Source organism: Cheilinus undulatus, linkage group 13 (assembly GCF_018320785.1).
Source record: "Cheilinus undulatus linkage group 13, ASM1832078v1, whole genome shotgun sequence".
Classification (NCBI taxonomy): Eukaryota; Metazoa; Chordata; class Actinopteri; order Labriformes; family Labridae; genus Cheilinus; species Cheilinus undulatus.
In genome coordinates, this window is record NC_054877.1 from 17,805,105 (window position 1) to 17,819,984 (window position 14,880).

Sequence of the window (14,880 nt, forward strand, 5' to 3'; positions counted from 1 at the left end):
AAAAAATGGGAGGGTAAATGGTCAAAAATTGCACAGAACTGATAAAAAAGTGGCAGATAATACTGGCTAAATGGGTGAAAAAGTGGTTTGTGTTCAAAATAAATGAAACATTGTTACCCAATAATTGTGTGACATCCTTTTCGCCTCCAAAATGAAGTAACTGTCAGCCAGGACACTAGTACCAATACTCCAGGCCCATCATACATACATTAATACATCAGTAAATCACAGCTTGGGAGGGCCCTTTCTCTGGATTTGTCAGGGGCCCAGCCAAAGCTGTGGGCAGGGTTGCTTCAATTACTAATAAAAATCAATTACACCCCCCCCCCTTTTTTGATACCATAGCAGCATAATAAAGCTGCAGCCAACCAATACTGATTTAATTTTTTAGTTTCCATGATCACTAATTGCTAGAAACAATGGTACACTTTACTTCCATTTTTGGATTCATGCCTGAGAATCTGTCTCGCCAATTGAATAGAATATTAAAAACAATATACTGGTATTGAAAAAAAAAATTGTTTCTTATATATTCTTCCTCTCATTTTTTTCTCTAGAGGTCTTTCAATACATCATTATCAAATTAAGCTTCAGTTCCCAATGTACCTTTTTTAATCCATCTTTTCTCCTAAGGGTTTTCATTTAAAAACAAAAAAGGAAATTCAAAATTTAGGGTCAACCTGGGTTGTTCTGACTTGAACTGCATCTTTGGTTTTACCTTGAATACATGGAAGTACTTTGCAAACACCTGTCAAAAGCAGTAATGTGTTCATTGAAACCATTTCAAATAGAACTGAATTGTAGGAAAGGAAGATTGAAACCGTCAGTTTCACAAAGACATAGTAAAGAATGCTTTTTATTCATTAAATACAAAAAAGTCCAGAATAGTGATGACTAAAATACAACAATAGAAAAGGCACAATAATTCACTCGAAAATCATACTGTGCCATGAAAAATAAAACTGTCTCCGTTCTTCTACCGTGGCTGAAAATAGATGGTCATCTTCCTGACATGTTTTACAATGTGTTCTACACTCAAGAGATCCCGTGGCAGTATAATGGCTTGGCATGAGGAGCAGTGTTGAGGTCATCTTTTCCCTGTAGCATCAAAATGAAGGCCTGCAATGAGAGAACAAGAGAGAGAGAAAAAAAGACAAAATATAATTAATTTGAAAAGAAAAGCGCTTATATACACAAAGTTCAGATGTTACATTTTACAATTAATTTCTGAAACATCCATGCAACAGTCTGCTGAACTTTTTAACCCATCCTAAGCAGTGTATCTCTGTATCTGTATGATATTGAGTCCAGTCCAAATATTCAAACGGCTGGCAAATTACAATAACTACCATGACAACAGACGGAGCAACTATTGTCACAGATTGCCTGGGTCGATTGCATTCAAACTAACAAGGTCACAACTTCATTCATGATTAAACATTTTTCATGTAGATAAATCTCACAAAGCATGATTTGCTTCAAGTAGACAGAGATTCTCATGAAGTCAAGTTGGCATTAGTACAAAGACCCTTCCTACCAGGCTATTATTATAAACATTAAGGTTTGCATTTAAAGTTGACCCAAAACTAGTACTGATCACACAATATTTTACCCCATGAAGCACATCTTGTATATTGCCTTTCCTGTTTCCAGCTTGCTATTGTCTTTTTAGGTTTTGAAACTGACATGCCAGCTGATACCCTCTTTTTCAAGTGGTGCCTTCAGAGGTGTAGAGCTACAAGGTTCAGCCATGTTTGATTTAAGGCAGAGATAAGTTACTTATTGCAAGTCTGGGTTAAATCTGTTACGGTTAAACGAATAAAAAGGTGCTGACTGCTTTAGATACATAAACCACTGTGACTTAGCTTGAGCACATCCACTATATATAATTACAATGGAGCATATAATGTTTACAAGAGGTAGCTAGTTATAAAAATTTCTTCCCTAAAATAGATTATCAGATTACTTTTAGATACAGTTTATGCAGTGTGGTGCTGCAGTGATCATTTGTTATAAACTGTGGCTGTTCCTACTTTATCCGCCTCTTGCTGCATCAGGATGTGTATGCTCATCATTAATTATTAGAACCCACAGCAGTGATTAAAAAAGAAATGTGCATCATGCTCTGCATGCCATGCTAATTTCTTTCTAAATAATCAAGAGTTCCTCCTTTTTTCTGGGCACTTTGTCGTTTCCCTTGCTGTCAGCTTAATTAACACAGAGAGAGGGCTATGAAGTGGAGGAATACAGATAGTAAAATATATTGTATTGTATCTAGCAACATATATGGGTCTTTTACAAAACACTCATGGTTTGCGGCAGCACTTCCCTGGCACACAGCACCTGTATTGTGCGTGTGCCAATCCAGCCTGTGGCAGTGTGGCTTAAGTGCCCTCCATCAAGTCACTTGTGAAATGTAGCTGCTAGTGGAGACATGGAGGGTTAAGTTTGATAACATGCCAGATATCCACTATAAAAATCATTGGGCATAAGTTGCAAGCCTAGAATCAGAGTCTGACAGCTTTTAATGACAAGTTCAGGTAAAGTCTTAAGTAGCATGACTGAAATAAGCCCGAGACTGGTTGTGAGAGGAAGATCTGACAGGAGAATGGTAAGGCCTATACTTAAAGATAGATCACTGCATTATATTACTCATTTAATTCAAATTGAGAATTGATCCCAATCGGACAGTTTTTTTTTTTTTTTTTTTTTTTTAAACCCTGTCCAACAGATGCCACTGTATACTGTGTAGGAAACCAACATTGTCACTGAGAGAAAAAAACACCTGTTGCATCTGTGTAGTTTGGTGGACTCACCAATGAACACAGTGGTTTTCACAAGAAGGAGCAGACTTTCTGCGGTCTGAATGGGTTGGTGCTGGAGGATACACCGGTGAGCAGAGGGTCCTGCAAGGCATTCTGCATGCAAAACTGTTGAAGGTCTGCCGCGGCCTGGGAGACCTGGGAACAAAAAAAGAACCAAAGTTTAAAACATGGCATGAGGATACATGGAGATGTGTTACAAAAAGTGGCACCACTGTTTTTTTTAACCACTTAGCTACTATAAAAGAGTATGAAAACAAACCTATTACTTATGCAAGTGAATAAATACAAGCTAATGATTGGTACTCTGTAATAACTGGTCATCTGTATTTGTGTTCAACAATTTGGGAAAATATCATTGTGATTGTTATTCCAAACACTGCAACAGCAATGTAATTTGCATTTTTCAGGTTCCTCATCTTATGTGTTTTCATCAAACACAAGCCACAAATTAATACCTCTGCCAAGGAGGTTATGTGATCAGCAGGGTTTGTTTGTGAGTTAGTTTGTTAGCAACATCACTCAAAAAGTTATGGACGGATTTTGATGAAATTTTCGGGAACTGTCAGGAATGGCCTAAGGAAGAACTGATTAGATTTTGGGAGTGATCCGGATCACTGTCTGGATCCAGGAATCTTCTTAAAGGATTCTTTACTATTGGGAGATAGGGCTAATGGTGGAGGTCTGCACTCTCCAAGTGCTTTTCTAGTTACCTCCCCCAAGGAGGTTATACAATTGGGTGAGTTTATTCGTTAGCAACATAACTCAAAAGTTCTGGACAGGGCTAATGGCAGAGGTCCGCACTCTCTGAGTGCTTTTCTAGTTATATAATTTAACCAAGACAATATTAGATAGATTGAGCTAGAGCTGAACAAGTTTTAAACAAAATCTCATTGTGATTATTTTGACTCACATTGCAAATTTAAGATGAGGTGTACTGAAGGGAGTCAACATTTTATGGTCACTCATTTTGATCAAGAAACAGAGAATAATGAGGAATGTAGGATTTTTAAATAAACTATCCACCTGACAAAGACACCTGAATGACTTTACCGGGCATAACATCTCTGCTGCAGAAAAGTTTTAAACTTGCATTTTCATACACATTCAGGCTAAAGAAATATTGCACCTTCTCCAATTTGAAAACTGCAGCAGGTCATATTGCGATTTAGTCTAAATTTTGATAAATCACCCCGCCTCAATCTGTGGGGATCCACAGATTGAGGCGGGGTGAAAATCAATATTTTGGCTGTAAAAATCTGCCAATATCAGCTGTAAATATTGACTGTTGAGTTCTAGTCTGGACCAACAACGTCTGCTTAATTTATCATTTCTTACACTTTAGTGTGTATTAAGGACTGGATTGTGTCAATCAGTTCACCCCCAATTAAATTTCGGTATTGATATCGGCTAAAATACATCTTTAAATATCGGCAAAAGTCTAATACAGTTCAGCCCTACTCTGTATTAACAAAAAAAAAAAATAAATAAAAAAAATAAATAGAAAAAACACCATTAAACTCAATGTAGCTTGTTGCTTTGCATATACACTGTAATAATGCAGCCCTTTGTAGTTTCTGAACATCTAAAACCATGCATTAATAAGGGCCCTCTCCATAAATACAGTTTTAAAAAATCAGACACTATGTAAGTGCAAGCACTTTGTTAGAAATGTCTTAGCTGTACAAGTTTGGCAGTTTATTTTGGAATTACAAAGTCAAAAATATTTTTGGTATTTGACTTTTTTTCTTCAATGAAGCACGTGAGCTTTGTGTTGCTAAACAGCGTAGGCTTATTGACGTCCTTTTTATATCGGTAACTTTACTTCTTACTTCCACTTTCAATAAGGTTTCATCTTCTCGTCTCAATCCACCAATTACCGATGTGCTTACTCCAACTAGCCAGACATTTTAAAGTCTTTGCTCGACGTGAATTGTGTCCATATGATTGATTTCAGACTGTTTTAAACACTTCCCCTCGGTACAAACAACGCCCTGCCCTGCCTGCCTGTTGACCAGCGGCTAATGCTAATCCGGCTAGTTTCTGGCACAAGCTAGCATTGTTAGCGGTTCGAGGTAACGGTTGAGCTTTCCTTTCTGGTTGTAAAGAGAAAGAAGACAATAAAAATACAATTACCTTCACTCTGTTTATGCTCGCCTCAAATCGGAGCTGCTGTACGACTTTTTTCATGGCAACAAGATTAGAGGGTCCAGACATCTTGATGAGATTTCTGAAAAATAATCGCTGGGCTGTGGGTGGGATTGAGGGCTGGATGCTGAGACAAAGCACAGATGATCACATCCGGATTCCGGTTGTTCACGTTTAAGACTCCCATTTTAGTACACCAGGGGGCGCCAAACTAAGAGTGAATACATTCATTAAGTTAAAAATGTCTTTATTAAGTCATGTTAGCATTGACATCACGATTCTAACATCAGTACATACTTTCATTCAAATTATACTCTTAATTTATCAATGTAGCATATGTAAACAAATGTATCTTAAACTACACTTTCATTACTTGGTACATCCCCTCCATGAAACAGCTTAAAGTCTGATTTGTCAGAGTTGATTTTTCCATAAAGTACAGATTGGCAGGGTCATTAAAGTGCTTATTTGTTTGTTCAGCTTTGGTGAGTGATCTGTGCACATCCTTATCAAAACAAAATAAAAGCAATGATGCAAAACATGTAAAGAGTTCATCAGTTGTGTTTGAGTTCAGCCATCAATGATAATGAGGTCCATTGCAAAAATTACCAAAAGAAAAAAAAAAAAAATCACACAAGGCACTGGAGGTTCAAGAGAGGCTGTTTTCATCTTCACCCAAAGAGAAGATACTCAAGTCTCCACACCGAACTCTGTTTTTAGTCTTGCACCAAGTTTCTCCATCATCAGTGGTGCTGGAGTCTTGCCAGCTTCCTCGATTTGAGTGTCTGGAAGTACTGAAATTTTAAAAAAGAGAAGAGAAGAAATAGAAGGCATCGTGTTACAACAAAAACTACAGAAGACAAAATTATTACACTCCCTATGAAAATTTAAGTTTTCCCTATCGCTGTCAAATAGGGCAAGGTATTTTCAATGCAGCATTTTCTAACATCCTAACATTATTTTAGATGCTTACATAATTTTATTTTGGACACAGAAACAAAATAGTTTCACAAAAAACAAAAACTACCAGGATCTCCTTTAGCCCCCTTATATTGCTGACCATTTTGTTAAGCCATAGCACAAACCATTGTTGTGCAATGATTTAATTAAACTTTGTAAAGCTCAAAGCTTGTAAAATCATGTTAAAACAGGGAGTTACCCTCCAATTTAGACACAATATAAAAACTTCAGCCAAGTGGGTAATTGTAGTCTCAAATAAGACAATCATTAGAAACCTGCAGAGAAATGGACTCTTCTGGACTTTTTCACTTCTGGAGAAGAGATACCCTTAAGCCAGACTGAAGTATGCTAAGGACAACCTGGATAAAGATTATGCATACTTGAAGCATGTCCTTTGGTCAGATGAGACAAACTGGAGCACCTTGGCTACATAAGTGTTGCTTATGTTTGGAGAAAAATGGAGATGCGTGTTTATAACCCAAAGAACACCATCCCCACAGTGAAACACCGCAGCGGGACTATTCTTCTGTGGGGATGCTGTAGTGTGGCTGGAGCTGGGAATCTCATAAAGGCAGGAGCAATCATGAAGAAAGAAGGACATAAAGATTTTGAAAGAAAACTTCAGTCAGCAGCAAAACCGGTTCTTCCAACACTACAACAATCCAAAACATGGGCCCGTCTTGTTGAAGAGCTACCTCCATAAGAGCAAAGACAGCATTAATGACTGGTCTGCACAAAGTCCTGACTTCAATCCCATTAAAAATCTGTGGTGTGAACTGAAGGCCAAGGAAGGCCAGAATACCATTAAATCTGGAGGAGCTTGAGAGATAGGCCAAAAAAGAATGGGCTGGGATTCCTCAGGAGACATGTCTTGGACTTGTTTAAAACTGCAGGCTGTTATTCAGCAAAAAGGAAACAACTGACTAGTAGCATCAGGGGGTGAACAATTTTGACCCTGGTAGTTTTTGTTCTGTGTGCAAAGTGAAATAATGTAGGCATCTGAAATAAATTAGGATGTTTGGAAACACTGTGTTAAGAAATGCCTTGCTTTGTTTAAAAACACTTGGGGAAAACTTTTTAAAAGACTGAAATTTTCATGGGGGGCTAATAATTTCACCCTCATCTCTGCATCAGCACAGTCTATTCTTTACTTGTTACAAAATCTAACAGATTTACCATACATAAAGGCAGTTAAGATTTAAGCATCAACATCCTGAAATACCCTTGAAAAAAATGGACAATTTGAAGAGGATTCTAGTCACTAAGGAAAGTAGAAAACATGGATTCAAACTCTGCACAGAGCATAAGCTAAATGCATTATTGTTACCTGCTTTCTGGTATCAGGCGGAGTGTGCGGTACAGCTCAGTTGTGGATGGCACGGTAGCATTTTGCGTTACTTTAGGAGTGGAGAAGGTAGCATAGGTTGAGGATTTGGCCATCTGAGCTTTTGCTGTTGACATTCTCATCTCTGGTTCACTTCCTATGATCACAAGATATTCAAATATAAGACAAAGACACTTCCTACTTGTATTTATTTAGTATATAGAGCTAGTGCTATGAATCCTTATCCTTAATTTCTTTTCATCATAAAGCAGAGTTTGTTATCTATGAATCACTGATGAAACATGCCTTCAATCAGGATGTAGGCACCATTATCTTTCTGATGGTAGCATACTCTTGTGGCACACTAATATACTTGACGTATTGGAAAATGTTTTTTAAATTATGATGGCATTATCTAAAACCTGCTAAAAATGTAACAACTACTTAACACTCATTAGAACTAAAAAGGTTACTTTGTGAGCAGAAATGTACAATTAAAAGAATTTTTAACATAAAACAGACTTACTGATCGATAAGGCACTTTGACCATCAGATGAGGAACATCTCCTTCGATCTGAGAACGGAGTCATGTTCAAAAACTGATTCTTGAGCCAAGCAGCACGGTCTTCCTGAAAGGCTTTTTTCTTTGCATTAGAAAAAAAAAATTTAAAAAAGGGATTTTAAACATTTACAACATCCGCAAAATCTGGACTAAACCCATGATATTGCATCAGAAGACTTGAGTACCTCTCGGCCCAGGCGGATAGCAGCCTCTGTGAAGGTCTTCCTCTCCCTCTCAAAGTTCCTCTTCTGCTCTTCAAACAGCCTCCATTCCTCTTTGAGTCGCTCTTTCTCCTCAAGCGTGTAGCAGTCATTGAGAAGGGCTGCCGTCTCATCATCAAATGATGTGTTGAGTTGTTGCTGCATTGGCAGAAAAAAAATCACGTTAGACTGCAATTGAATAAATTTCTGGATATTACTCTAAAATTTATGAAAAGGTGCTCACACTCACCTGGAGGAGCTGCTGCTGAGCATGAATGAACTCTTTGCACTGCTGCACTTCACGCCTCATCCTCTCCATCTCATCCTCATGGGTCTCTCTTGATATCACCTCTTTATTGGACTCCAGCTGATTCTGCACCTGTGAGGCTTACAACATAAAAACATCACAAGCTGATCATCTTTATTTATTGCCAAGCATACTAAATGACTGTAGAAGCTCTAGAAAACAGCACTGCTTCTTGACTGAATCCAGTTTTCTTATAAGCTCTCATTAAATCAAAAGGAAAGTCTCAAAGGAAAGCTGGATACAGATTAAGGCATTTAATTAAAAAATGACAAAAAACTTCTGCATCTCAGAGGAAGTGACAGTGCTGCTTGTACCTTGGCTGTCTAACTTCTCCACATGGTTCCTCAGTTTTCTCCACTGCTGCCGGATGCTGTTGGTGAGCTGTTCCCTTGCATGCTCACATGACTGGTCCAGGGTTTCCCTGCTAGAGTCCCCAGGTTTCTCCTCCATATCTGAATCCAACTGAATAACACAGCAGAAAAAAAATGAACAATTGTAAAACATATATCCATCATAGTTTCTAAATGAAAAGTATAGGTAAATAGCTTCTATCTGTAGAGAAGAAGCACCGTTGATGTCACTCAATAGTCTCGTCTATATAAACTCTGTAAGCAAATACCTGCTCCTGACTGTCCTCAGCAGAAGCTCCTCTGATAGAAGACTGACATGGACTCAGGATGAGTATCATCTCCTTCTTCATCTGCTGGAGGACTTTCTTCAGCTCAGCGTTCTCCATCATCAAGGACTTCTGAGTGGCCTCATAGTCGCTCAGCAAAGACTTGTACATGTCACCCTCATGGCTTTAGAGAAACATTCACAGATACAGCGATCAGCCTGATAGTTGGTTATGCTACAAAATATTTTCAACAAGGCATTAACTGCTATGAAGATACCTGGTTGTGGCTTTTGCGTTCTTCCAGTGGCTCCTCTTTCCATCTGATCGCCCCAAGCTATTGAGTACATCGATAGCTAATAAGGGAACATAAAAAAAAGGCAGCGTTCAGTTAAGTTGCTCTAAAATTTCAAGTGTAATGACAAATGCATATACAGTACTGTACAGTACTTCAAGGCATGTTTGGGCCATAAACTGAGGCTGCTTTAGGGTGCAAATGTTGCAAGTGAGCTGCCTGAAGGCACTATGGGGTGTGAAGGAGGATTGACACAACCCCGGTCGTGCTCTATGGATGTTCCAGGGGCCAACAAAATGCCTGTGGTCCCTGGGCATATTATCAGAGGTAAAAAGGCCCAGACCAAAAGAAATGCTGTTGAACTTGACCTTGGCTGCAAAGCAACAGACGTGTAGACAATGACATGTAACAATCTTGACTTTGGCCGCCCTCCCCCTCTCTCTAGTCCCTAGTTGTGGTACATTGAACCCGTGATGAATACTTTCCACCTTACACGCCTGAAACTTATGCACATGACTGTATATCTCCAAAGACTACCTCAGTTGAGACAAACTGCCACAGCAGTCTTTACACCATCAAATTCATTATTCAAATTGGTACCATTTTTCCCACTTATATTTTTATTTGACTTTTTGCACCATAAGGCCAATCGTACTTTTACATGCAGTTTGAAAAAGTTTAATTATTTTGTTATTCCTACTATAACTGGACTTTTATAATGCATTTAACCATGTTAGTCAAACTAAGATTGAACAAAACCAACCACCTCAGCAATTCAGTTGGAAATCAACTTTGTTGTGCACACACCTCAATCGGGCTCAAACATGACTAAGCATTTTGTGAAGCCTCCAGAGTTTCCATGCCACACTTTGACCGGGAAGTTGATAAGAATAAGTGCTAAGCATAGCAAAGGTTGTGTTTTTGCCCGCCTTCAGATATCACAGTGAGCTCAAGGGACAGTGTGCACTGCATTTGTGCCAAAAGCCAAGCACGTGTAAAATGTAGGGATCTGTGAAGTCTTTCCAAATTTTCAATGTTCGACTTTCATTCTTCTGCTATGTATGTATGTAGACAGGGAGAAGGACAGCAGTCCAGTAAATTTCCCTTATCGAGCTATAACCAGAACTTGACTTTACTATGTACATTATTTAAACATGCAGAGTGACAAGAGATCAGCAGACAAGCATGTGTACCTAGTTTTTTCTCCTTTCTGTCGACCAGGAGCTGGCTGAGGCGTTCCTTGAGCTTTGCAGCTTCTCTCTCTTTTCTCTTGGCATCATGACTGTACTGAGAGGCACGGCTGGCAATGATACTCTGGAGTTTCTGCACCTGAGGTAGAGGAGGTAAATTATGGCTTAGGAGGGCCAATGCATACTGTATGAGGCTACAAATAAAAAACTACAGCGTTGTTTTGTGCATTTAAAGACAAAAAAGCCTTACCTCTTCTTTTTCTGTTTTCAAACAGCTCTGAAGAGTCTTAATTTTGAGTTGTAGCTGCCTCTCAGTCTCATGAAGACCTGATTTCTCCCTAATGGACAATTCCAGTTGATCCTAGAAAAAAATGTGATTAAAACAGTAAAATGGTAACTTTTTGCACAACCTACATGTTAAGGGTTAGAGCTAAATTGATTCTTTAGCCAATTCTTCAAACTGTTTTTGGCTAACAGGAAATTCTAAAAAGTCAGATTTTAAATGGCAAAATGCAAATCTTAGCACAAAAAAAGAGTTTCAATTTTTGGTAAAATAAATATGTATATATATAAAAATAAGCATGATGTAAGGTACGTTCACCTACAAACTTCATGTTTCATTATAAAGCAAGAAAAAGATAACTAGGCAGTACATTTTTCCTGCTGCAAAGACAGTTTTTTATTTTAAGTAATTAAAACCAGTTTAGGCCTAATCTCTTTCTTGTAGTATCTTGGAAAATATTCTTATCTAGACTTGTCAGATGACATTGTCTTGTCATATTTATAAATGACAAGAAATGAAACAAATCCACCTGCTACAATTTGAGTTTGCATTGTTAACACACCAGTATTATAAGATATGAGTCAGGCAGATCACCTTTAACACAAATTAAAATAACTTTTCATTTCTGCACTTACATGATTAGACAGAGGAGGAATGCTTAACCTTGCAAGCACAGACACTGTTGAGATAAAGGGACTTTTTAAAATGATAAAAATGAGTTTAACTTTGAAAGTAGTTCTGCTATGGTTTGGTCTTGTCATGGGTTCTGTAGTACAGTAGCCATATTCAGTTCCTGTGAAAGAAATTCACTGTTTAAACTATAGTATGTTTTCCTTTCTGCCCTCTAGTGGTCAACAAACTTTGCTGCACTTTTCAGATGAAAACACATCGTAGTGTGTGCATATTATTTCATATTTGCCTTGAGTCTGGAGTTATTCATCTGCAAGTGCTCCAAGGAGTTAGATTTCCTCAGCTGTTCCTTCTCAAGCTCCTCTAAAGTGCACATGTTGCGTCTGTGAATCTGGAGCAGCTCATACATGGCATTCAGGGCGGGTACTGAGTCCAGTGTGGCCTCCCCCGATGAACTGGCCTCGATACATGTGGAGAGGCCCAGTGAGGCCAGCTCCTGTGAAAGACAGTGGGTGCATGATTGCATGTCAGTGAATGGCTATTAGCAATTCAAAGAGGAATATATGTCCACATCACGAGTGACACTTTTTAATTTTATTCTTTTAAAAACAATATCTTAACCAATATATTTTCATACCTGATTGATGTATGAAATGCAGTGAGGAATGTTATCCTCTGTACAAAAGGCACTTAACACATTGTAGGAGCTTCTCAACAGAGGAGGCAAAGAGGAGTACATTGACACAAGGTTGTTCTGCCTCAAGGGGGACATTGTCACATGCGATATGCTTGAGATTTCATAGTTTCCTAAAACAAAGAACAGAGAGAAGAAAATTACTGCAAGAATTCTAGGTTGATTTTGCCTACTTTCTCACATGGAACAGCAAGAAATAGGTTGCTACTCTGAAATGAGAACAAAAATATGGGTCACCTCTAGCAGATCCCAGAAAAAAAAAATGGCTGATGAATCTTTAAAATTAGAAATTTACCCAGAGATGTCCCTGATGGCACAGTTGTCCACCACTCTCCCATATCACCGACACATCAGGGTAGAAGGATGAGAGGTCATGAGCTATCAACACAGGGGGCTGGATTAGCTGTCAGGCAGTGGATCCAAGGCTCACACTGGTCCAGATCCCTGCGATAGAGCATCAAGCTATGAGCTAAACCAGCAAGAGATAATCTGGGTCTGCTGTTGCTGCTTCACCCACACCGGATTAACTGAAAAATGTGTGCCAGTGGGCTTGGATCTGGGTTTAAGAGGGCTTTCCTATTGGCCATTGGCAGCTAAATCGCAGGAAAGTAAGATGATCTCACCCCCAAGCCAAAAAATACCCAGAAAACAGTCATGTAAGCGTTCATGTGTGTATTTTAACTTTGTACCCCCAAGACAGTATTATTATCTAGCATGCACTTCACTATGGCAAAAACAAGTTGAACCAGATATCTTTATATGCCCTTCCCATAGCTTCACAATGTAGTAAAGTCCAAACTTGTATTTAGGGGCTCGTCAAGAACATAGTGCTGATGAGCAGACCTTAAAATAATGTTATGTAATGAAACGTCACAGGTTGAGAGCACTATATTGGAGAGAGATAACGAAGATACCAGTAAACTCTCCATATGCTCTTATCGGCAAAACAGAAAACATGCACAAGTTTCATCTAAGGTTGCATATTTACTGAGGCTGACATACAGCCAAATGCGCGTGTGTTTAACTGCGCCCTAACTTTTTACGCATAAAGCAAGTTATCTTCATTTATTCCGAGCAAAATGTTTTCACAGATTTAAACGGAGTGTGAAATTTACCGTGACGTAGTTACGTTACAATACAAAGCTTACGACGTTCCACTAATATGAGCTAGTTTGCTAAACCGTTGATGATGGGTATTTAATACAAGGTTAAGAAATTCATCTCTAAAGATAAGTAGGTTTGTAAACTTCACATACGACGCTTAAACTAACACAAAAGGTTTCTAAGTTAACTTTATGTTAGCAGAAACTCTGAACTGGAATTAAAAATCATTACATTTTCGACGTTACTGACGCTAACTTTAACGTTTTTAGCACTGTTTGCTAACCTGTATGCTAGCTGTATGATATCATACTCACAGGAGCGGTGTGAAATGGGTCAACTCAATCCGATAGTTTCCAAGTTCGGCGATGTTCACGAAAACAACAAAATTCCTTCTAATTTAAGCCAAAGCAGCTCCTCTCCCGAGTTCAGTCGTCACCCTCGGCAGCAGAAACTGGCAGAAATCCTCCCTCAGCTCTGATGTGCACGCAGTCAGGCAGGGATGCCTCGACAGTCAGCAGGTAGGTTGGCTCAAGCTGCTGCAGCTGATTGTGTTTTTTTGAAGCCTTTTCCTCCTGCGGCCTCGGACCAAACGTCTTTCTTATTGGAGGCAGCGTTGTTAGGTAACCAGTATGTGAGTCTCACATTGGATGAAGACATGCCCTGCGGACGATTATGCAAATCCTGTCAGGTGTCAGAAAGCACTGCAATGGACTCCTATGGCAGCAGGAGGTAAGGGTCACTGCACTATAGTGTATTTCCTGTTTAAATGCAAAATCCAGCTCATATTTAATTGCATTGTTAGCCCCATATTTCTAACTTGCTTTCAACGCAGCACGGTATGATGAATTACAAGTCCCGTTTACACTCATAAAGACTGTTGGGACTTGTGAAAATAAATGTTTATTGTCAATTTTCCAATCATATAAATGTACATGTGCATCTAAAAAATTAGAATATAAAATAGAAGTTCATTTCATCTTGATTTTATTCAGAAAGTGTAGCATTCATATATTCTAGACTCATCTCACACAAAGTAAAACATTTCATAACATTTTTGTTTTCTTTATGATTACAGCTTACAGCACATGAAAACCAAAAGTCCACGATCTCAGGATAATAGAACATTGTGTTAAAGTCCAATATGCGAAGGTTTCCAGAACCCGTATTCTCACTCTGCTTCAGTACACACAACCACAATCATGGAGAGGACTGCTGACTTGATAGCTTTCCAGAAGACAATCATTGTCACCCTTCACAAGGAGGGTAAGCTTCAGGACATCACTGCTGATTGGGCAGGCGCTTTTTAGAGGCTGTATCAAAGCATATTTATGGAAAGTTAACTGGAAGGGAAAGTGTGGTAGGAAAAGGTGCACAAGCAACAGGGATGAGCTCAGCCATCAGAGGACTGTCAAACAAAGCAGACTCAAGAACTTAGGGGGACTTCACAAAGAGTGGCTGGAGTCAGTGTATCAAAAGCCACCACACACAGACAGGTCCAGGAAATGGGTGACAAGTGTTGTGTTCCTGGTGTTGAGCTAATCCCAAACCACAGACAGTTATGAAAAAAAGACTAGACCAATGACTGGTGCTCCAAAATTTTGTTTTCAGATGGAAGTAAAATTTGGATTTCATTTGGAAATCAAGGTCCCAGAGTCTAAGGAAGGTCAGAGAGGCAAAGAAGATGCTTGAAGTCCAGTGGTTTAATTTCCCCAGTCTGTGATGGTTTGGGGTGCCATGTCATCTGCTGC

General features: G+C 38.9%; 2 protein-coding genes across 2 annotated transcripts; both read right to left on the reverse strand.

Moving 5' to 3' along the window:
* Positions 1–840: 840 nt before the first annotated feature.
* Positions 841–5,116, reverse strand: LOC121520564 (guanine nucleotide-binding protein G(I)/G(S)/G(O) subunit gamma-5-like). Its single transcript, XM_041804076.1, has 3 exons — positions 4,959–5,116; positions 2,817–2,960; positions 841–1,119 (listed from the first exon to the last, which is right to left on the reverse strand). The coding sequence occupies exons 1-2, from the start codon at positions 5,037–5,039 to the stop codon at positions 2,835–2,837; spliced, it is 207 nt and encodes a 68-aa protein (XP_041660010.1). The 5' UTR covers positions 5,040–5,116; the 3' UTR covers positions 841–1,119; positions 2,817–2,834.
* Positions 5,117–5,200: 84 nt separating this feature from the next.
* ssx2ipa (synovial sarcoma, X breakpoint 2 interacting protein a) lies at positions 5,201–13,683 on the reverse strand. The gene is made up of 14 exons (XM_041804074.1): positions 13,447–13,683; positions 12,324–12,472; positions 11,972–12,141; positions 11,624–11,830; positions 10,672–10,782; positions 10,425–10,560; positions 9,217–9,292; positions 8,943–9,123; positions 8,638–8,785; positions 8,267–8,403; positions 8,002–8,175; positions 7,781–7,898; positions 7,258–7,411; positions 5,201–5,764 (listed from the first exon to the last, which is right to left on the reverse strand). Exons 2-14 carry the CDS (start codon positions 12,364–12,366, stop codon positions 5,620–5,622), a joined length of 1,800 nt encoding a protein of 599 aa, XP_041660008.1. The 5' UTR covers positions 12,367–12,472; positions 13,447–13,683; the 3' UTR covers positions 5,201–5,619.
* Positions 13,684–14,880: the final 1,197 nt, after the last annotated feature.